The sequence below is a fragment of the Dermacentor silvarum genome, chromosome 1 (genome assembly GCF_013339745.2).
Source record: "Dermacentor silvarum isolate Dsil-2018 chromosome 1, BIME_Dsil_1.4, whole genome shotgun sequence".
Classification (NCBI taxonomy): Eukaryota; Metazoa; Arthropoda; class Arachnida; order Ixodida; family Ixodidae; genus Dermacentor; species Dermacentor silvarum.
In genome coordinates this window covers 316,368,666-316,393,265 of record NC_051154.1, presented here as the reverse complement: position 1 = coordinate 316,393,265, position 24,600 = coordinate 316,368,666, and the positions used below count along the sequence as shown (strand labels likewise).

The window sequence follows — 24,600 nt, the reverse complement described above, 5'->3', positions numbered from 1 at the left end:
TTATCTAGTAGAGAAAGTCTTGCTATGGCGCCAAATTAAAATCTTACGGTCGTTTCAGTGAGATAAATCGGGTATGCTGGTCGATTCATCTCACTGAAACGACCATAAGATTTTAATCTGGCGCCATAGCAAGTACCTCTCCCTCTTTCGGTGAGATCCAAAGTTACAGTAGCTCCAATTCCCAAGAACATGCATCCCGAGTACAACAAGGAAAGGCGCAAAGCACGCGCACAACAAATTCAAGCGATGTACTCCAATAACGCTAGGTACAATACGTACTACACGGACGCAGCTGCGTATGCAGAGGCAACCGGGCAGCGCTATACCTAATCAGGTACGCCCTGGCAGTCGTGAACGCGATCAGCCAGCGGCAAATTACCGCGTAGGCCACGGAAGGCTCCCCCACCTCGGCTGAAATGTTAGCATTGGCGATTGCGCTCACTCACGCGGAGCGTTCGGAAAGGGACTCAGGTCGTGGTCACAGACTCCCGGGAGACATGTTGCATGTTTCTTAAGGGGCACGTGACTGCGGCTAGCCTCGCGATAATCTCCAAACCGTTCAACCACCACCAACGCCTACTCTGGTGCCCGGGACACGCGGGGGTACAGGGGAACGAACAGGCTAACGCGTTAGCTCGAGCGTCTACAAATCGAGCGATGGCGTCCTCTTCGAACCCCAACCCCTCACACTATCCCTCACAAAATCCCATCAATTTAAATGTCAGAAATCCTGGCTCATCAGCGCGGATGGATGGAGGAAAAACTTTATAAGGGTCCTGTAGGGCGCGCGCTAGCGCGCAGCGGGCCGCTCCCACGTCGGGACAGAGAGGCCGAGCCTCTCCGCCGCGTCGCGGGCCCGTTGGACAGCCCATAACGGTTATTCGAGGTTGGGGCTGCGTAGAACCGCATCCCAACGTGAAGAAGTGTTTCTTTCATCGCCGCCTAACGCGGGACACCGCCAGAGCATGTGAGGTAAGCTCGCTAAGTCATTGCATAGTGCACATGCATTTGTTGTCTGAATTTCGGGGTACATTTTGTGAAGAAGTAGGGGGTTTGGGTATGCCCCCATCTGTAGAAGCCTTAGTGTTAATGCCTGTGGTCTATTGAGTTTGCAATGTGGGAGGGGGTAGATCCTACAAGCCAAGTAAAAGGGCTTAGTAATTTCGTTGCATGAGGAAGGCAGAGTCCCGTTTGTCAGTACCTCCAACGTCATGCTGCCCGGTACTCGCAGCTACGCGGTTGATAATCCCTTGCGCAGCATCGTGTGCCGACTCGTTTAGGTTGGGCGGGCACCCTCGATCTGTCCCATGTGGGCTGGAAACCATATCACCCACAGCTTAGCGGGGAAGAGGCCGCCGATTGGCGCAAAATATAGACCGGGGTATTCCCCGCAAGGTATCCCACTCGCTATAGGGCCAAGTACCCTTGGTGCGGTGGCATACCTACCCTAATACATGGAACCTGGGAGTGCACTAAGCACCCTCATAGGCCAACTAACAATATCAGAATGGAGCAGTGGCCGGCAGAGCTCGCCCGTTCCGACTTGGCAGGACAAAAGTCCTTAATTAGCCAGGTCAGGCAGGCGGCAGAGGCCAGTGGGACCCTGGACTGAAAGGGCTCCGCCCACCGCTCTTTAAAATGTTTTCCAGTCAAATAAAGTATATGTATATATATATATATATATATATATATATATGGTTGTTTAATTATTGCGCTCGAGTTTGCTGCAATGCTACAGTGTTCCAACAGTACCTATACCGTCTGCAAAACACTTATACATATATCGTTAGCGTAGTCTGTTTAGATAGGTGGCACAAAGGTGGCACCACCGGCACTCAATTGTAGCTCCAACGATGTTTACATTAATCGCAAGCATTCTCATTCGGCAAAGGCCGCCCATTGTTAAAACTGTATTCTACTTGGAGAACGTAGCTACTCGCGCGTAGGTTATATTATTACAGCCAAGGTAGTCGCATGAGTGGAAGAGAAGGAGTGAGAGTGGAGAAGACGAGAAAGAGAACGTTTTTGCCCGTCTGAGGCTCGCCCTGAAGCATGTTTAATAAACCCCGTTTTTTCGCCTCGTAACAGTTTTGGTGGAAGTGCTGGGTACTTGAAGTGAGCACGGACCCGGAGCCATTTATTCTTCGCCGGAGTCGTCGCCTCGCCGGGCTACCACCTTTGCCTGCTAACATGTCCAACGAAGGAGACGCTCAGGGACCGATGCACGCCGCTCCGGGATCAATGCCTGCTGGTACGTGGCGCTACTACCGAGAACCACGGGTTTTCACCGGGAAAGCAGGTGAAGATGTAGAAGAGTGGCTCGGGCATTACCAGTGAGTAAGCAAGTCCAACGACTGGGACACTACCGACCAACTAACTAACCAACGTTGTTTTCGCACTCACTGACACTGGCCTGATGTCATTTGAGAATCACGAAGAATTAATAACGGACGTGGGAACGTTTCGTTCATGAGCTAAAGGAATGCTTTGGTGACTCGGACGCAAAAAAGAAACGCACCGAGCAGGCCCGGGCAAAGAGCACAGCTACGAGGTGAGACTTGCACTGCCTACATCGAGGAGATCTTGAAATTGTGCAAGCAAGTAAACGCAAGAATGTCCAAGGAATAGAAGGTCCTAGCAGAAGATGTGTATAATTTCTTGATCGGCAAGGACAGTCTCGCTTCCGTGTCTGATGTCATGAAGCACTGCCGTATGTTCGAGGCGTTGTTGATGCGCCGGTTAACGCCAAAGTTTGGCCGATTGGCCAATATTACCACTTTGGCCAGTATCGATATGAACTCTTCATTTGACCTGGCGTCGACCATAAGATAGATCGTCCGCGAAGAGCTCGACAGGCACAACGAGACGGCACGTCGCCTGCCTGAAGTCTCTGTTGCCTCCTCTTCGCAAGCCCCGGCTACTTCTCCACCTTTGAATGCATGGTAACCGTTGGTGAACGTCGCGGATTTATCAGAGTGCCGACATGCACCGGCATCGAGAGGCCACTACTCTTCGGATACCCGATCTGAACCTCGCTCTCGTTACACCCGTTCCTCTGGACGCCCCACCACTGGCAATGCTCCGCGTTACAACCCAGTCATTCGTCCTAGGCGTGCTGACAGTTCTGAAGACTACCGCATAAGCCGCCGGCTTCCGACATATACATCTACGGTGTTCTTGGTCAGATATTCCGTTTTTGGCCTCATCGCCAAAGGCCTCGGCAGGGTCAACTCACTGCCCCAGCGTCTAACACCCAATGGCCTTCTGTGGCGCAATCGCCCTCTAGCAGCAACTTTTGGCAAAGGAAACTTCCGAAACCGCTCACCTGTTTCAGACCGTAGCGTGACGCCACCTCCTGTTCCTCGATTGCACCGGTCTCCTTCACCACGTCGTCGTTCACGGTCATCACCACCGAAAAACTAGAGAGCGCGGCCAATGGAGATGAGGTCGCTGGAGATTCGCTGCTGAAAGATATGCCTCCGCCTTTGTTTATGTTGAAGAACAAAGTTGAAGTGCTCGTTGATGGTGTGTCTACATTGGCGCTAGTGGACACTGCTGCTGTTATTTCTGTCATGAGTCTCGCTTTCCAAAGGTTATTAGGACGCAAAGCGGTATTTCAATGGAACCAAGGGGCAACACTTTGTGGCGTCAGCGGGTATTCGTTGCGGCGTGTTGGTTTTTGCACTGCACGAGCGTCACTGGGTGGTCAAGTTTTCACGGCTGAGTATACAATTCTCCCCCGTTACTCACATGATGTTATATCAGGTATTAGTTTTCTGCAGATGTGCGGTGATGTGCGGTGGTGCAGATGTGCGGTGGTTGCCGAACAGGGGAGGTGTTTGTAAGTGGCGACATTTCTTATGAGCTCATGCAGGATGCTCCAAGCGAGGACGGCGCATTGCATGCCTGTGAGGACACTCTCTTGCCTGCTTTGTCAGCTGTGTGTGTGCCGGTGGGCTGCGCTACTAGCAATCATCCGGCCATCGACGCCACAGTAGCACCTGCGTATTTACCGTGCATGAAGAGTATTTTCTACCACATTGTCTTGTGTCTGTTGCTCAGCGGTGCTCTAAATTATGGATTGTCAACCCTTCAGGTGAAAATGCAGTGGTACCTGGTGGCATGAAGCTTGCTTCCTTCAAAGAGTACAATCGACGCCAGTCGCCGTGCTCGCAGCTGCTCCGCATAAACGAGTCGACGTTTGCTCCGAAGACTCAAAGATTCTGTCGATGATCAGCAAGTAAATCAGCATGGGCGAGCGCCGTACATCAGCGAACATTCTGATAAGCACTTAAGCATCTTCGACTTCGCCCAGGGGGATAACGCGTCGTCCATTCCTGCGTCTCAACCAAGCACAGAATTAACACGGGGTCGGCGCAGCCTCGACAGAAACCCTATCATGTGTCTCCGTCAGAGCGAAAGATTATCGACGAATAAGTTCACTAAATGCTACAGAAAGGAGTAATCCAGGAATCACCCAGCCTGTGGGCTGCTCCAGTTATACTTGTGAAAAAAAAAAGACGGTGGGGCTTGGAGATTTTAGGTGGACAACCGCCGTCTCAATTCCATTACCAAGAAAGACGTTTACCCTCTTCCAAGGATAGATGACGCATTGAATTGCCTTTATCTGGCATCCTACTTTTCTTCTGTAGATTTGGGACCGGGGTACTGGCAAATCCCAGTCCACCCGGCGGTCAAAGAGAAAATGGCCTTTATAACCCCGGATGGCCTTTTTGAGTTCAACGTCATGCCGTTTGGGCGCTGCAACGCAGCTGCGACTTTCGAAAGATTTATGGACACCATTCTTCGAGGCCTCAAATGGAATATTTGCATGTGCTACCTAGACGACGTTGTCATCTTTGGAAGCACTTTTGAAGAGCACAACAGCCTCTGGAAGTTGTCTTAGACTGCATCGAACACGCCGGCCTAGTACTCAATGCTAAGAAATGTCATCTCGATGAGCGGCTGACATTGGTGCTTGGCCATCTTGTAGACAAGGATGGCATCAGGCCTGACCCACAAAAGACAGCAGCTGTTGAAGCGTTTAAGACTCCTCGGTCTGTTAAAGAGCTTCGTATTTTCCTAGGCCTCTGCTCTAATTTCCGCCAATTTACACCTGCTTTTGCTGATGTCGCCTACCCCCAGACTTGTCTGCTGCATAAGGACGCCGTTTTTGAGTGGACTCACGAGAGGGACGCTTCTTTTCGTCAACTGAAGTTCTTACTGACAACGGATCCCATCCTTTGAAATTTCGACCAAGTCGCACCAACAGAGATCGACACCGATGCCAGTGGCGTGGAGGTCGGTGGAGTCCTCGTTCAGCGATGCGACCGGAAAGAGCACGTCATTGCTTAGGCGAGTCGTACGTTAGCTAAGCCTGACCGGAATTACACCGTTACGGAGCAAGAATGTCTGGCGGTCATTTTGCTGTGCAGTGTTTCCGCTCGGACGTGTATGGCCGCCAGTTCACAATCGTCACAGATCATAATTCGTTATGCTGGCTTTTTAACCTTCGTGATCCCTCTGGTCGACTCGCGCGCTGGGCTCTACGTCTTCAGGAGTACAACTTCAGTTTCCTATAAGAGTGGTCATCGACACGCTGATGCTGAGGGCCTTTCGCGAATGCCACTAAACAGGACACTTTGTGATGCGGATAACTTTGACTATTTGATTGCTTCTTTGGCACCTGTATTTCCTGATAAAGAGACCTTCGAGAAAGAGCAGCGAGAAGCCTTGAGCGTAGAGCCACTTTTCAACGCTGCGCACGACTCCACAACAAGCTGAGGATATTGTTTGTGATGGCCTCCTCTAAAAGAGGAATTTCGCAACCACTGGTGCCCGCTTCCTTCTTGTAGTTCCGGAGAAGCTACGTTCCACTATTCTGCTGGCCATTCCCGGCGATCCTATACCTCCGGACATCTAGGAGCAGCGCGTACATTTCATCGTGCCCAAGAATGGTTTCACTGGCCCCGAATGCGTCGGTCGACTGAAATGTATGTGACCAGTTGCGCTCAGTGTCCGGCCCACAAACACCTAACTACGACGCAAGCCGGCCTCCTACAACCACTGACGCCTCCGAGCTCTCCTTTCGAGCAAGTTCTAATTGGCCACATGGGTTCCCTTCCCCCCTCATAGAAAGGGAACCGTTGGATCATCGTATGTGCCGACCATCTGACCCAGTACTGCGAGACGGCTGCTTTGCCATCTGCCACCGCCAGCCATGTTTCCTTTTTTCTCCTGCATTCGATCATTCTCCGTCACTGCCCTCCTCGAGTCATCATCAGCGACCACGGCCGCCAATTTACTGCAGATGTCGTACAAGAACTTCAATTGTGCGCTTCCAGCTTTCGCCACTCGACACCGTATCACCCACAAACAAATGGGCTGACCGAGCGTACCAACCGCACACTGGTTAACATGCTGTTCATGCACGTCGCATCGGACCATAAAAACTGTGACGACATTTTGCCCTTCATTACGTATGCTTTTACCCCGCAAAGCATGAGACTGCTGGCTACAGCCCGTTTTTCCTGCTCTACGCTCGTCCGCCGCGTCACACACTGGACACCACATTTTCTTTCTCCACCCACGACGATCTCACCATCGCCGAGACTGTGTCTCGCTGAAGAAGCCTTGCGCTTGGCCCGCATACGTTTTCTGGCTTCGCAAGACCGGTCAAAACCACGGTACGACATGCACCATCGGAAGGTCACCTATTCTCCTGGGAATCTGGTCTGGCTATGGTGTCCGGTGCGCAAATGTGGCCTATGTCAGAAACTTCTCGCCAACTATACTGGCCCGTACGTTATCGTTGACCAGGTCAGTCAAGTAAATTATCGACCGGCGCGTCTCACCGCAACGGGACGACGCTCCGCCAAGACTGAGGTGCACGTCGCTCGTCTCAAGCCCTTCACTCAGAGAACTGACTTGCCCGGTGGGCTTCGTATAGGAGGGGAGAAATATTAGTCAAGGTAGCCACATGAGTGGAAGAGGAAGGAGTGAGAGTGGAGAAGACGAGAAAGGGAACGTTTTGGCCGTCTGAGGCTCGCCCTGAATCCTGTTTAATAAACCCCGTTTTTCTCGCCTCGTAACAATATTGTCCGTTCATCGTGATATACCCTGCCATGACTGATCAATTGTGGTCGCTCAGTGATTATAGCAGTTTGCTGCCGAGTACGTGGTCGCGACTTCAATTTGCCGCTGCGGCGCGACCTCATTACATGAGGTCGCGGTACAAAACACTCGTGTTCCGAGCTTTCAGTGTGCGGTAGAGAACGTCCGGTGGTTAAACATAGGCGGAAACCCCTCCACTAAGGCGTCTTTCACAGCCAGATATTGGCTTATTGAGACGTAAAGCTATGCAATTGAAATGCTCGTAATATCATGCTGTACGGGCTTAACAAAGGAGAGTTACGTTTCAAAATGAAAAATGCAAAATATTCTTCACTGAGTAGTTATGTAGTTGAACATATCTCAGATCACTTTAACATGATGGAAGGTGCAGTGCTTCGTTATACCAAGCTTTCGATATGCTTTTCGATGTTTGTAAACGCGCATATCCATATACTTATCCTCCAAAGCGTTCATTATTTCATTTTTCATATTTCCGGCATATATTCTTCCGGTGTTATCCATAAAGTTTAGGTTCGTGGCGAATGATAATTTTTTAGCGGTACCCTATCTTTTTACGGTTAATTTTATTTCTTAAAAGTGCGGTGTTAATTTTTTTTCTTTTTCAAATGTCACTTGCAGAACGGACTGATAAATTCTAATGCAAGTTTTGTTGCACATATACATAGAAATAATCAAGAGACACGAAGCGTATCTATAAACTAGGGCAGCAAAATTGCAGTTGTAAATTTTGTCTTTTCTTGTTCTAATCTATACTGAGATAATTTTTTTATCTGGAAAATTATTCGTCGAAAATATTTTGCAAGGTTTTCTGCATTACGGCATTTCCACTGAGGGTTGTGATCCACTGACAATGCATGTCTAATGCATTAGGCATGAACTATTTTATGCTCATACCCTTTTGTTTAGGCCTGAACACGTACCTAGTGCTGAATTTCAGAAATTGCGCATATTCGCTTTCCCGCAAACAACGCTGAGTACTTTACAACATTGACCTGAACTCTAGCGTTTGCACAAATAATTTTATTCATAAAATTAATCTATTGAGCCCTTTATGTGATAGGGCAGCATAAATGATTTCAAATACAAGCTTTCGGTCCGTATTTTGACATACAAAAACGTTCAGAGTGTTGCTACACAACCTTTCAGCTCGGCTCTTCATACAGTACTGGGTATGGTGTTATGCATGAGTTACTTTGATGCACTGTTTTCAGCTTTCCTGTTGTGTCTATGCTGACACCCTCCGCGGTGGCTTAGCGGCTCTGGCGTGGCGCTGCTAAGCATGAGGTCACGCGTTCGATTGCCGGCCACGGCGGCCACATTTACATGAGGGTGAGATGAAAAACCGCTCGCGCAATTACATTTAGGGGCACGTTAAAAAAACCAGATGGTCAAAATTAATCCGGAATGAGCCACAGTCTGCTTCACCATTAAATTGTGGTTTCGGCCAGTAAAACCTCAGAATTCAGTTCATTTTTTCGAGTTGAACTGAATGTCCTATGCAACAGTTTCAAGCCTATAAAACCGTTTCATGCATCAGTCAGCTCCCTAAGTAACTGTCAACTTTATCCACCACCATTACAATATTAGGTTCATTGCAAAGCAAGACCATTACCAGGCATATATGTTGATCCTGTGCTGCGAAAACTGAATTCGTTTAAAACTAACCAATTTCCCGATCTCATAAATGTATCTCGTTATCATTTCTTTAGAACTTTCTGTCACAGTAACAATTACCTGTCAGCACGTGGTGTACGTACGTGTACTATGACTTCACTAGCTCCACATTCTCTCAAATTGAATTTGATTAGCATCCACTGTTACCTGCAGCCTAATTCATTCAAAAAGTTACCCCTGTAAGTTTCCTCTCAATTGCGCGTCACGTGGTGTTTAGCTGAATTATATGGAATCCTCAACAAAGCTTCATCAATAGGACGTCGCAAGTACGCAATGTTTGCTGGAGTGCCACTCGCCGATCCTTCCAAAGCTACACTATCTGCGCAGACGAGCCCGACAACTCTAGTCTTCCATCGACCCCCAGGGACCGAGAGGAATACGAAGACATCTCTCAAGGAGCAGAAAGCACCTCGCCACTGCCTCAAGAGTGAGAAACAACTTACCCTTTCAAATCCTTTGCTCACCCACTGCCAATATGTATCAGTCAACTAATCACGTGCGTACACTTTTCCTCATTTTCGCTAAACTTTGACCCATAGGTTTCATAACGTCCTTAGTGACCACGAAAGAATATTGAACTCTATTAGCTGTTCAAAAGCAGACGGTTGAGGTTTGCGCACCCTAGAACATCGACTTGAGAAACGCCATTTTTTTTCGCCGGACATCAGGTTTCAGCACTGAGAAGCGTTGCCTGGTGCAAATAGTGTGGCGTCTACACTTTCATTTTCCATTCGGATTACGTCATGGATCACACGAGCAGCTCGTCTCGGAGATCAGATCAATCTGCCATCGAGTAGTTGAAGGATATGAGATAACATTTAATGGTTGCTATTCACTGCGGCATCATAAAATGATCATGCGGACGCAGCTGTCCGATCTGCCCATGTGTCATAACAGCATCAACTGCGTTGCCATTCCTCTTTCGAGAGCCGACGCAGAGAAACAAGTTTGCGGGCTTGCGCGTAACCTAGCACTTCATCAGTGAAATTCATCCGACTTTTCAAGCACATGACTTTATACCCTAAACCCTAATTTGAAGCTTCGTATTCCATCCGGCCTTCCCTGACGAGACTACACTTTTCTGGTCCATGTATGGCTTGGAGTAGAATGTTCAAATTCGTACTCCTTGATTGGAATGACCAATGACACATTTTGTGACTTCTGCGGGTGCCACGAAACAATCACGCGCACCCTTTGCGAGTGTCCTCGTTTCAACTCGCAACAAGCAGCGCTCTCAGCCACGATTAACCATATGGACAAGCGCCCACTCACGGAAAGTAAAATTGCTGAACACTGGCCTATAAGGATATAAGCGCGAGTCGCTATAAAGGCACTGCTGCGTTATTTAAGAGATGCCGAACTTTGTGACCAATTGTGACTGTGCACTGTATCACGTTGAAGTGTATTAGTGGGACGTTGACACTATGTATGACTATGTGGCGCCTTTTCAGACTGTGTGGCGACGCGCACATTGACCTTTCTAGTGTTTGTTCGTTCGTTCCTTTTTCCCTCATATTTCGCGCCAACTTCCTCTTCCCCAGTACAGGGTAGCCAACCGTAGATATCCGCTGTTTAACCTCCGTGTTTCCTTTGCTTTTATTATTCTCTTGGTGTTCATTTTATATAACTTCTGCTTGATTGAAGTCACTTCACGCATTTGATATAAAATTACACAAACCAAGGTATGGTCTTCGTGGTGGGTTAATTTCAATTTTGCTGAATGGTATGCTTAGGGTTCAAATTTCTGTGAAGGCGGACGTATTCAAACAGGAGGATGGAGAAACGTTGATATTTAAAGCTTCCGAACACAAGAACTGGTGGTCGCCGAAAATTGTAACAACGTGAAATGTTCCTAAGCCTGTATTTCACTTTGGGTTAAGTTTTCATCGAATACTGTAGTGTGTAGCTTTTGTTGTATATGTTCCAGATGCCTGACGGAAATCATTATTCACAACCACCGTCATTGTAGCGAGTAGCGCTGGTTAATACTCCGGGTTAGGCCCAGTAGATCCAGTTACCATATGCAAGCAGGCGCAGCGGCCATCGTAGCAACTGTTCGAGAAGCGCACATATCACGCAGAGATTGTGCGTTTGCCTCTCATCCAGCTAAAAATTGTTTCCTTACGCTTTATTTTCCGTTTTTTGTTAAAAACACGAATTTTATCGTAAAATTAACATACATGCCTAATTCTAAACTTCAAAGGAAAGTGTTAAACTTCGTACGGTTCTTAGCTTTATCATCCCTTGGTTTCATATGGTTCCTACTCAGAACCGAGCCCCTAGATTCCCCTGATTTTTATTGGTGGTGTTCAATAAGCGCTATTTGCAAGCGGATTTGTACTGAACTTCTGCCCACAGCGATGCTTCACTGCACGCCGAACTGCGTAAGGAAGACATAGAGCTCCTCAGGCTCCTGTCAGTGCGCCGGATTTGCGACTTGATGGTCGAAGGCAAAAAGGAAAAATTCTGTTTAAAGTGAGTCTACTGTTTCTTATTTCATCCTCTTCTTTTTCTTCTTTTCAGCCATGTAGCCAAAGATAAAAAGCAACTTGAATTTGCAAAAGAAGCTTCCAATGGGAATGTTTATGACTACTATTACTTGACTTTAATGGCTTGCGACCTATTAAAGCGAATAACTGTTTTGCTCTTTTCTCGTTGTCGGGGGGAGGGGGGAGGTTCGGGGGTCGGGCATTCAGTGCCCACATAAAAGCGCCAATGCAAATGACACGTCCCCTCGTGCGGCCGAGTTGCAGGGCACGCCAACTATTATAGCTCTTTGAGACGCATGTGTTCAGTGTACTACAATAGGGGCAGTGTGCTCACTGCCGTATCCCTGCGCCGCGTCGCCGCGGCGCACTCAGTGTCGACTGCTCTGGCACCCGCCAGAGGCGCTGCCGCCAGTTTCTCCTGAAAACTTCCCTCGCTTGGTATGGAGTACGTTATGTTTGATCGCGACGTTGACCATTCTCCCTCAAGGGCTGCAGAAGATAGCGCCAACCTCTCCTTTCTGAAAACTAACCGCTTAATATCGACGTTGTCGGCTCTCGACTACAAGTCCCGCCGGCGTTTTCAGCAGTATCCTCTGTGCTTACTCTGTGCTTGACGCTTTACTCTATGTGCACTCTGAGTGAGTGAGAATGGCCAGCCGCCGTCGAAATTACTGCTTTGCACCCGAGTGCAGAACTGGCTATAGTCGCGTGAGATGCACCAAAGGCGTCTGTGCTCAGCGTTCCACGTGATGAAGAATGGCGAAAGGAATGGGAGAGGAACCTCAATCGTGCAGATAAGACACTGGAGGAATCTTGCAGGTCTGTGAGTTACACTTCGAACCGCGATTAATAATTAGGTACTTGTGCACCTTATAGAATGCAAAGAGGTGTGCATTCCTCGTGACAATTGCCACTGCTATCCGAAAACGCTGTTCCCACGATTCTTCGGAATTTACCACAGTACCTGACGAAGACGACACCGAAGCCCAGGAACAAAAGGAAAAGGTGTGAAAGGGTTCAAGCGCCCGCGAAGAAAAGCCGAAGCGCACTAGACAGTAGCTATTCGGAGTGTTCACCGGCTGCTCCCGGTGCTTCCGGGATCATTCTTTATTTCGTTGTAAATAAACATTGTTATTGCATAAATGTGTACCTGGTATTTTCATCCTTTCGATTTCATGTCGCATTAACGTTACGAAAGATGTAATACATAAATAACCAGCCAACCAGCTTAAATTGTGCAACAGTGATGCCTAAATATTAAATTTCGTGAAGAGATGGGGCAACGTGAAAATGTCTAAGGCACTGCACGCCTTAGCTGCGAAAAAAAAACAACAAAAAAAACGAAGTGGTGGTTAAATTCGGCGCGGTGGTGCTGGAAACGCGGATGCGCGGTCGTTGTGGCGAAACCACACTGACCATTTTATCGATCCGCTGCAGAAAAAACTCGAGTGCCTCTTGCTACCGTGACTGCAGCGGCCGTATCAAGCCTTTAAATGAACAGCATGAATAGCAAGGCTAGTTCATCCGTGCCTCCGGCTCAAAACATCGCCAACCCTCTGTAGATCAGCCGAAACAATAGTAATTTATTTCACCACACACTGCGAAGGTGCACCACAATAACTTTCGTGCGCTGCACGTCGTGCATATTAGCTTTATACGGTGAAAACAGCAACACGCGATAGCTGTTTTACCGCGACGCGTAGGAAAGTTTCAGGTGACGATGCGAACAGCGCCACCTGTCGGCGCTTAACGAAGTGCGTCAAGCTCTGCCGCGATGTGAGCGCACTACAACTCTTCTAGTACACTGTACGCATGTGTGGTCGCGCGAGAGCTCTGGGGCTTCTGAAGGTGTAAAATGATGCTGTTCTGAAGAGCTTGGAAAGGACAGGCCTTAGAGCCCGAGGGCTTTAACAGGCCTCTTCTCCCACTGTCCGCCTGTGCCAACTGCGGGATGGTGCGGTAGTGACAGAGGAGGATGGCAACAATCTTTCACGCCGGCGCTCGCGCCACTGAAGACAACCCACCAATGAAGAATTGGTTTATATATGTTAGCCACCTACACTACCACTACAAGTGTGCTAGTTAACTGCTCTTCTCTACGGAATTACCCAATAAAACAAGCGCTATACCTTATTATCCTCACTACATCAGATGTACGACTTCAAGCCCATAATCTCTTTAATAAAGCAAATAGCATTCTAGATTCGTTCGCCTATTTGTTTAAATTAAAAATCATCATAGATGAATTTCGCACATTTTTTTACACTCGCTATCACTGTTTTTAACTTGTGCAATCTTATAAGTTTATTCCTAAGTCTTTGAATCTGTCTGTATGTAAAGAAGCTTACCTTACTGCAGGATGACATCCTCGGAGAAAGTTGACAGGTTCGGGAGATACCGCGACTTTACCATTTTTAAGCTTCCTTACCCAGGTAAGTTTCTCCTTTTTTCCTAGCTAACCGGGAATTTCACTAAACAGAAGAGCTTTTTGCACTGGAGTATGAAACGCATGTGGCTCAAAATAGTAGTTGCGAGTGAGTTGTGTTGGCAGTCGACATGGAATGAATGGGAAAGAAGCATATAATACAAGTTCCATCATTAACATTGTTTTCGGTGCTAGGTGACATTGTGATGTACCTGTCGCGCTCTGCTTTTGCTGTCAACGAATACAAAGCGACCAGTGCTATTCTTCTAGACACGGCTTTGAATCGCCCTAGGTGCTTACTGTTCACTACAGGCATCACCTATCTAAACGTTTTATACAGAAGCGGTTGCCACACGGAATGCATTTTGTACGAATCTATGGCATGGTGTGGAAGCAACTGTACCGTGGAACGCAATGTAAGCTCAATGATTTATTTGTGCTGTGTGTATTGCCATCTTGCGACAACGAATCAGCGACAGGTAGCTACCTGGCAGCGTCTTGTCGGGTGTGTTGCATGGAGCTATACTGCTGAACAAGGAAATTGATTTCTCCTCGTTCAGTACTCGGCTTAAAAAGAACAAGACTAATTCCACCATGTGACACTGCGAAGGCTGACATGTGCTGACTTTCTCATCTAATCCTAGCCCTTTGTTCAACAGCGTTGACTCTTGGGTCAGTTGGTGCATCATGTTTTGTTGTTGAGTGGAATGAGGGCGGAAAGACCTAATAACTCGCATTACAGTGCTCAATAGTTAACCATTGGGCAAGATCAGTTTATTGCTTGATTGCCCTTTCATGCCTACAGGATATTGCTGCTAACAAACCGCACATTGCTGCCACTACTACTGAAACTGTATCTAACGATGCCTTACAACTGACTGTGTGTAACTGATATTGCGCGACTGATATTGCGCGACTGATATTGCGCGACTGATATTGCGCGACTGATATTGCGCGACTGGTATTGCGCGACTGGTATTGCGCGACTGGTATTGCGCGACTGGTATTACCCGACCGATAGGAGAGCACTGCTCCTGTTCCCGCACTTTGACCTCAAGTGAGCTGATGTCCTGTGATGGACTTTTTTTTTGTATTTATCTTGCGCATAGGTTATTGCGTGTGCTTCTGCGCATGGTACTCGCTTATTCCTTGTGTAGCTTGTCTTTGGTATCTACTAATAATTTTAAGTTATATACTTTAAATTTTAATGTTTTTTTTCTTTTCATTACTGTAGGTTGCGAGTTCTTCGAAAAGTACGTAAAGCAGCACTACAATCCAGAAGGCCTTTACTTCGACTGGACACAGGTACGTTCCTCCATCTGTACGTTATCGCATGTACTACAAGACGTTGTTTCAGTATAGATCTTGTTAATAGCACCAGTGTCAGAACTACCATTGTAGAACGAATGGGTTTCTTAGCCGAGCACCTATGCAATTAGGTTACAGTGGATGCTCATTTCAAACGGCAAAAAAATATAATTGGCTGTGGCTTAACTCAGTTATGCCTGGGTGTGCGTAGCGAGAAGCACGGTTAATCTTATTGTTTAGCTTGGTTCTCTCTACGGTTACATATTTATCGTTTAGCTTCCTACGTCTGAGTGTTGAGGTATGGTTGCTACCTCTCGTTAAGTTATGGTTGCATTAAAGACTAGACATTTTTAAAGTGTAACGCATTTATTTTGAGTCTTCATCTTGTTGTTTCTCAATTGCCACAATTATGGCCCGATTGTCGGTGAGGGGGGAGGATAAAGGGTTGTCGTCCAGTGACTTGAACACGTTTCGGGTGCTATCCTCATCTGAATCCTCTCGTCTGGCCGCTTCGTACTTACGACGTTTCTCGAGGCGTGCGGCTCGTTCTTCCGTCTCCTCTGCTCACTGCACCCTCTTGGTTTCGTTCCGACGAAGAAGCCTGGCTTCTTTCAGTCTCTCCGACTCACTTTTCATATCTGCCGACAAATCCCACCGAGCCACCCTTTCTACATATACAATGCAACGCCGCCTCCTCCTTTATTGCAACGCGGTTTCACCGGCTCCTCCTCTGACGTCATGATAGATGCAAGCGGCGAACGCTTGCAACACAATTGCGGCGGCGCGTCGCCGCGCCGTGGTCTCTCGAGCAGACGACGCCAGATGGCGCGGCGAACGGCGCTGCCAGCTACGGTGGTTGCTAGGCAATAACTCAGCTGGCGGGGCGGCCACCGGCCACAGCGAAACGGCGAGAATTCGGCCAGTGTAGCTCTCGCTACAATAATCGCGTACTGTAATACCGAATTGTAAATGTTTGACGCAAGGAAGGCACCGCCGCATGTATCGCAGCTGGGGCCCCAATCTTTGACAATTACTGCTCCAGTCAACTGCGCCATGACAACGGCTAAGCGCGATTCCTAAAAGCTATTGCGGCTCGTAAAGGGAACCGGTCTGGCTAGCTCCGCAGTGCACTTTAACAGTAGGGAGTTTTAGTATAGCGGAAAACAGCAAACCAAGGATTTAGCGTTAGTGTTAGCGCGGCGTGCTGCAAACTGCGAATGCGCAGAACGTACACGTAGCCAGAACTCTTACGTACGTACGCTATTTCCGGAATATAGCGTTCAACGCTAACGCACGCAAGGGATTCCGTACGGAGGGTAAGATGGCGGCGCCTCTTGAAGCGAGAGCCGTCCACTTCGGATCTATCGAGTCGTCGGTCTGCACTGTTCGGCTCATTCGTTCCCTACTAATGCTCGTGTTTGCTTTAGATTTGTGTGATGATGCTTTGACAGCGGCATACAGGTGACAAATGGACGTTGTTTTCGATATACGTTCTCGATTAGCGGCGGAGTATGCTTAACGAGAGGGTTTGCTCATGTTTGCTGTATCCGCCTCGAGGTGGCGCCCAAGTGTATTTGCGTTAGCGTTAGCGTTTTGCTCCCGTTCCGCTATTCTAAAACACTCCTTATTCCGCGCAGTGCAGCCTTTCTTTGCGTTAGCGTTGCGTCGCACGCTAACGTAAGCGTTTTCCGCTCTACTAAAACTCCCTATTATCATTACTACGTTGCCAGTGTTGGCACTGAGGAAGTTCTTTGACCGAATTGGTGCTGCATCTAAAAATTACCTATACCCCAGCACCTATCTACACTTTGTGGGTGCAGTGACAAATGAAATTTATCCTCAGCGAGGGTAGCCTGACGGAAGGTTTTCTCCTGCGCGTTTTAAAGGAAGGGGGAAGACACCATCTAGAAAAGGATTTCAAATCGTTTTCAACGTTTCGGCTTTCCTATGGGAGCCTTGTCAAAACGATTAAAACGTTCAAAACGATTTTAAGCCATTTTTTGGTAGGTATCTGGTGCCCTTCCACTAAATATGTATCATCCCGACCAGCCGGGCTTCCTTCACACACTCCACTTCTCATGAGCTTCACGGCATGATATTTGAAAGAAGCGGCATGTTTTCTGCAGGCTCCGGACGTTAAAGGGACCCTGAACCACTTTTTACTGAAGTAGAGAAAGAGACTTGAAGTGGAAATAGGCTATTTCGGTAATACTTTGCCACAAAAAGTACTTCAGTGCGTTCAGCAGAAGCGGAGTTATTGGTGATCAAACACGGCATCCGCTGTTCTCCCGTTCCTTCTTCAATGCCTTTCACTTCGAAGGCTATCGCAGAGTGCGGTGTTTCCACAACGCTCCGCCTTCTTCAAAGTTCAAATTTGATTTGGATGTTAACGTAGACGCCACGACTTCCGATTTTGGTGCCTACGACGCACTAAACGTAAGCCCAACGCGGTTGTCCTCAGCGAGCCGCAGTGCGCTTAGCCAGTGGACTCGTGGCGGCACCCCGCGGCGGCCGCTTTATCTATGCTACGTACTGACCGCAGCTACGAATGTCAGCCGCGTATGGAAATCCGCTTTATTATGAAATAAAGCTTCTAGAAGACAGAAGCATGGCCTCTGTTGAAAAGAGAGCGTTTGAGGGAAATGTGAATTCGCGCTCTGCTTGCGAGCTCCACGCACCGCGTACGACAGCAAAACTTAGCTGAGATGTCCAGCAGCGTAAGCTATGCCCGTGGACTATGTCATTTCACCAAGCCCGAGGGTTGGTTCAGGGCCTCTTTAAGACCAACTTACCCTTTTCTCGGCGCATGACCTGACATTGAAACTTCGACGAGGACAACTAAAGTGCTGTTGAAGTTCCTGCATGACACCATTGTCTCTTAAGGGACTATGATGACACGAAACGAGACAAGCGGATCTAGTAGGGCCACTGTCTAATATACATAAGCAGTCAGTTCCTTTCTCATCATCATCCATCCCCACACTTTCACTCACCTTCCCTCTTCCCCAGTTCGGAGCAGCAGACTAAAACGCACTAGCTCAGGTCGACTCGTCTTTCCTATCAATAAAATCTTTCTCTCTATCCTTGGTATTTAATTTTTGCTTAGTTAGAAGCTAGCTGTTAATAAATGTTTCCGCTACTGAAAAGATTAGCCTCTTGCATTGTGTATATTAGAATTTTTCTAGGTGACAAAAAGGAAAAAAGTAAATTGAGTTGTCGCAAAGAAACACAGCAAGTTTAATGTTGCCGTAAATACTGTTTCGTATACGCTATTGCGATAGAGCTTTAATAACTGCTGTGTACTTTTTGCGAAGCATTTTGTAGACGTCGAGCTGGAAGTTCCTGAAACCAGTAGCCCTTCGGAGCTGAACATTGACTGGAAGGATTACAAGGTAAGTGAGAAAATAAGATCAGCCATTATCTAGAAGGTAGTGCATGGAAGGAAACTAGTGCCAAGTACCTTTTTGCTTTGCAAAAGACCCAAGAACTCTACAGCCGCCGTCAATAATTGTGTTTAGTAGAGGATTGACTAATTAATGTATGGCTATAATACTCGAATATTGCGTACATTGAACGTAAGAAGTGTAAACGGAAGCTTTACTTCCGTGATTGTGTCTACGAGGATGTCTCGAGAGCATGGCTCGTAACCGCTTTGGGGGATGGGTCAGGAATAGGGTGGTTGCACACACAGTATATTCAGAAAAATGAGCTTTATAAGGTAAAACTGCGAATAATAGAGTATTGTGTAAATGCGCAGTGAGTCCAGGTGAATGGGGGAATATATTAAAAAAATGCATTGAAGAATTAGAAGTAGCGTGAATTTAGAAAAAGTGGCAATAAGAATAGTAAGAAAAGTAAGTATTAGCATGATATGCGTATTCTTGCTAGAACAAATTTCGGCACTGCGTCAAACACTTCCCTGTGGCTATATCCTAGTGACGAGGCCTTGTTGTCCTCGGCATTGCTACTTCCACCAACCATGAGCAAATTTTTTTCGTCATTCATACACCTTCACGGATGACTACATTTCAGAACTTCAGCGTCATGAGTAACACAGGTGGCGTGCGGCAAGTGCACCTCACTTGCACCTAGAAGGCTTGAGTGGCTACGTTGATATTTAATAAAAAATATAGTTTTCTGAACATTTTATTGTAATCTTAATTTAATTTAAAGCAATCTACATCGCAACGACATCATCATTCCTAATACAATGAATAAGCTGTTCATTAGTGTTCTTTTTTTTCCTTTTCAGCATTGGGACCTGGTAGAGCTCACCAAAAATTACCTTAAGTTCCTACTAAAAGTCATTATCGATGGTAAGGTTTGCTTTTACTTTCTTGAACCGTCAGTAGTAGTTGGCTTCACATTCTGGCACGCCGAGTACGCAAGATGTTTACGGCCGCGTGTTATGCTGGGAGTATAAATTACGTTCTCTTGAAGTCGTCATGTGTGTAAAGGAATGCCCTAGTCTGTTGACTTCCAGAATACGCATGGCTCTTCACTGCAGCCGCAATAAGCAATTAAAAACGCCGGTAGAACATCCGCATGAATGAAATCGACTGGTCATGCCGTCCTCTTGCTCTAAATCACCCTTGCGACCACTTTTAAGACAAGTCGTGTTGTGGCCTCTTTGCTTACTCAAGATCATTTTGCTTTTAGTCAGTAGTGTGTTACGATTTTTCTGTCAATCAGTAACAGTAATAATTTTGATAATGTAATTTGAAACACACTATAAAATGGATTGCGACACGCACTTCTACGACGTTCCACTCTTATGTGACTACTTCCTCCAATGTGGAGTTCCACTACCCACGTCGGATGTGCTAAGCGGTAAATAATGTTGGTAATTAGCTAAACTTGCTTCGTACCCTTACCCACTTAAGTGTGACGCCAGGAGTATGTTATATTAAAAAAATTAAATTCTGGGGTCTTGAGTGCCAAAAGAAAGATCTGAAATGAGGTGCGGGATAACGGGGGCCCTACGCGTTGATGTTGGCCACTTGGGGCTCTTTGACGTGGACCTATACCTAAGTATACAGGAACAACTTTTGCATTTCGCTCCCTATCTAATTGCGGCCGCTGCGGCCAGGACCAATCCCGTGACCTTGATCGAGCTCAGCAGCGCAACGCCATAGTCACTAAGCTACCGCGGCAGGTGCCCCATGCATATCTATGCAACCATTAGATAAACCAGATTCATATGACTCGAGTGTCGCACCTGGACGGGTTATTTTGCTACCACCGTGGCTTTCTCAGGTTACTTACGGCTCTCTGGAATATTGGCGTGCGTTGTTTTCTATGTAATCAGAGGCCAAATGAACCGCTGGCAGGTATTTAGCAATAGAGTCGAACTGGGCTTGCTGATTCAGATGGAGAGAATGCCTTACGCTGGCAGAAAATTCAGACAGGGAGATAAATTGGAGAAAGACAGCTAGCGTTTGTTCTGTCATCTCTGTAGGCCCCGTTACTCGTTTTACTGCAAGGTATGTCTAGTGATTGTCGCGAAAGAGTGGGCGCTATGCCCTGAACTAGACGTTGCCTGGAAGACCAAGACCGACATTACTCACCCACGACATGGCTACGGCATTTGGCTACTCATCACGAGGTCATGGCTTTGATTCTTGCCCTCCGCAGCCGTATTGTGGTGGCAGTAAATTGCAAACTACATTCATGTGTTTAGATTTATTTAAATTAAATTATGGGGTTTTACGTGCCAAAACCAGTACTGATTATGAGGCACGCCGTAGTGGGGGACTCCGGAAATTTGGACCACCTGGGGTTCTTTAACGTGCACCTAAATATAAGTACACGGGTGTTTTCGCATTTTGCCCCCATCGAAATGCGATCGCGCTTCCTTACTCCAGCGTTTTGACATCGAGTTCCCCCGGTCATCGAGTGAGATGTGTTCATGTTAGCTTGTGCGCGCGTGACACCATGCTTGCTCATTGAGTTAGTATGACTATGTTTACAAGTTTATACTGCCGATATAATTACTATCCTTAGTTCATAAAGCTGTCCACTAATTTTCTATCTCAATCGATGCTTCGCCTTTCGGGCAAAACTGCGACTTTTTTGCCTGCGATTCCCTCTCAACCTGGAAACCATCGACGTGCAATTCAATTGTGTGTCAATGAATGCAACCTTTGGGCTTAAACATCGACTGGCCAAATACTATTTCGAATGGTTAGGCAACGCAATAAATACAGAGCCAGATATTGTATATCGTTCGTAATAGCTTAGTTGTTTGCACGCACTTTGAGGACATCAGTTTCTCGCTCGAGTTTATAGTAGGTATGGTATAGCCTATGCATAACATGAAAATGAGCAGATGTCAGGGTTGTAAGCTGATTAAATCAGTTTTTACTGATTTCAATTCTTAAACAAAACGGTTGCACTCTTTGCGCATAGTACTCTTAGGTACACACACTACTAAGCTTAATAACGGCTGGAGCTGGGGCCTACGTTTTCATGTTCGCTTATGCATATAGCTTGACATTTCTGCAGCCGGCTAGTATTAGTTCCTTCAAGAGTATGATATTACAATTTCTATAAATCGCTCTAACTCTTCAGCAATAGCAGTCATCGTTATCGTGTTCGATCTGAGGTTTTTCAAGTATTCCGCTTTGCCATGTCGCGAAAAGTGCGTTACCTGTATTGACCAAAGTAGTAACTTACGTGTACCATGGCAATTACGATCATTTTCGTTAGAAATAACTCTTCCTTAATTCTGGATCTGAGTTCTGCACTATCTACGTGTGCAATTACCCCCGCCCCCCTCCCTCCGGCTGGAAAACGTCTATCCCAGCGACCTCCAGCATCAACCGGCTCTATCGGATGCCTGGAAGTTTAATAATCTCATCATTTCTTCTAATATTCGGTCCTACTGAAGTTTCTCTTTTTAATACACCCCAGATGATGTGTTATACGCATTATATTACCTGTATGACTCCACGCGTTATCCTCAACTAGAATAAATATTTTCCAGTCCATCGTCCAACCCCTTAAATAAGTGTGTCGTGCATTCGTCTGAATCTGTTTTGAGCTCTCCGAAAGTCTAGAATGGTTCGGAACACTAAGCCCTTTCCTTTTGGGATCCCTAAAGTTGGCCTGCGATCTACATATTCGAGTGTATGCTCATATATGCACTGCAAATGTCAAATCTAACATAACACACACTTAGGTGACTCCAGCCTTTTGGTCCACTGTATCTCCGGCTGGGACCGCACAGCGCTGTTCATCTCAATGCTGCGTTTATCCCTATGGGCCGACAACGAGATCCACCAGAACCTGTCGCCATTGGAGATGGCCTACCTAACGGCCGCGTACGACTGGTTCCTCTTCAGGCAAGTTAATCGCTTGTTGTAAATTATCAGCGATTGTTCAGATGTATTTTTTTCATAATTGCCCACCTGTTCGGAATACGTTTTTATTTTTCTTCCATTTCAGTCATAATTTACCCAACCGGGTACAAAAGAGCGAAGAGGTGAGTTTTGCTATGATCATCGAAAGCTTTGAGACACATATCTTTAGTTAATGGTAAAAATAAAATAAAAATGTTAGGCTATTAAGATCTAAATCTTGGAGGGTTGCTGAGGGTCTGGAGATCGCGAAATCGTCGCTAAGGGGGGCTCGAGAATGCTTCCAGTATTGGGATGTGAGTAAAGGCTCAAACGAAGCTGCTTGATTTGTCGCACAATAATGGCGCATTACGCAAAAAATGGTCATGGTTTTGTTTCTAATTGTTGCTATTGCACATCATTTGGCGGAATTTTGAGTGAATCAAGCTGGTGCATTGGATCTCATGGCGGCAGTGGTATGGTGTGCGTCGAGATGGAGGCACAGTTAGAGACGTTGCAGACGCAGTTAGAGAACCTTACGTTATGCTTGCCAGTTAAGGGGCTTTACTGTTGGGATGTGACACATGATGACATGGTCCCACACAACAACTACGCGCCTTTGACGGCGTATTTTCTGCACTGCTGCGTGCTGAAGGTTACTGAGGTTTTAAAAAATTGGAGGGGATAGAGCGCAACGAATGCTTCACTTAACAGTTGACGACCTTCAGGTATATGTCTAATTGTTAGAGAAACTCTCACGTTATGCAGACAGTTGAACAGAGCAGCACAGCAGGAGCTTTACTACTATTCTTCGGATGAAGCTTTCTCCGTTAGCCATTTCCTAGCTGTACATGGATCAGTTGTACGAACAGTCAACAAAAGCTGGCGTTGCATGTGCCATCATACTATACGAAGACTTCCACCCTATAACATTTTTATAACCGCGTTTGGCCAAAAAGTATTGTTCCCTGCATAAGCTTCGACTTGCAGATATTCTTCTTCTGCTTCAACATGCTGAAGTATATCAGCACGGAAGAGTTCTCAACGCTAAGCCTGTAAGTTTGTTCTGTATTTAGACAAGAGGCCATAGTAGCACTAAATGTTTTTCACTCGACATTTTCAGTAAGAATACCGCCAACAAGAGCACTCAATGGACAGGAACGTCCAAGGCCTCAGGTATGTAAGCTTGATGACAACTTCCACATTCCATCGAGAGCGGGTTCAGTTTGCTTCTTTGCCACATTCGTTTGTTCATTTTTCTGTATGTAGTCTAGCTACGCCCCTGTTCGCTAATTATTTATAAGTTCTTAAGGGCTGGGAAACGACCTCTGGTCGGCGATAGGTATTGCAGAGTGCTGTAAGTTGAGCATTACGTAGAAATTGGTTAATCCCAACACCCTACGGAAAAGCACCCACTAAAGGTAGAACTCCACAGACGATCTTCCCTGCAAGCTCCATTTGAATCGTTTGCTTAATAGTAATGACCAGCAAGGCTGTTGTCCACACCATGTTCACCCGCTATGGTGGTTTAGCGGCTATAGTGTTGCGCTGCTAAGCACGAGGTCGCGGGACTGAATCCCGGCCGCAGCGACCGCATTTCCATGGGGGCGAATTGCAAAAACGCCCGTGTCCTGTGCACTGGGTGCACGTTTAAGATGGCCTGGTGGTCAAAATTACTCCCATACGGCGTGCTTCATAATCAAATAGCGCTTTAGGCATGTAAAACTCTAGGATTCATTTCACCATGTTCCTTATGGCTAAGAGTAGCGGGTAAGCTAGCCGGGAGTGTCGACTCAGTTAAATGACGATGCACTTATGACACTTTATATCCTTTGCTTAGTACCTCACTTCCTTGCGCGGTAGCTAAGTGACCAAGACGTGATAGTGGGGCGACGACAAAACAGAAAACCTCGCTCTTCCCTTCCTTGGCCAGAGCAACATGAACTGTTCTGAATGACTTCCAGTACAGTTATTACACGTCTACGCGCTCGTATTGTGACTGGAAATGGCGCGTGCGTAATTAGAGAACAGTTACTTTGCTCCGTGGCAGGGGCACATTTCCACTCTTATGTGTCGCTGCCTAACAAGACCGTATAACGGTGAAACTGACTTTAAAGAAAGCCGCCATTCCTTCACGCATACTAGGCCTTTGCCTCACGCGCACTCCACAGCGCATGTTTCGATCTGAAGCGAACTGAGTAAGGGCTACACTGCCCTTACACAAATGGCTTGC

The 24,600-nt window shown here is 46.8% G+C and overlaps 1 protein-coding gene across 1 annotated transcript in view; it reads left to right on the top strand.

Moving 5' to 3' along the window:
- The window catches only part of LOC119442487 (myotubularin-related protein 14-like), a 40,770-nt gene extending 17,344 nt beyond the window's left edge, over nt 1–23,426 (top strand). The window contains exons 9-17 of the mRNA XM_049661708.1: nt 9,119–9,235; nt 11,167–11,283; nt 13,656–13,729; nt 14,957–15,027; nt 18,345–18,422; nt 19,283–19,346; nt 22,211–22,373; nt 22,477–22,513; nt 23,358–23,426. Coding sequence (XP_049517665.1) covers nt 9,119–9,235; nt 11,167–11,283; nt 13,656–13,729; nt 14,957–15,027; nt 18,345–18,422; nt 19,283–19,346; nt 22,211–22,373; nt 22,477–22,513; nt 23,358–23,426 — 790 coding nt within the window. The remainder of the gene's footprint in view (nt 1–9,118; nt 9,236–11,166; nt 11,284–13,655; nt 13,730–14,956; nt 15,028–18,344; nt 18,423–19,282; nt 19,347–22,210; nt 22,374–22,476; nt 22,514–23,357) is intronic.
- The last annotated feature ends 1,174 nt before the right edge of the window (nt 23,427–24,600 follow it).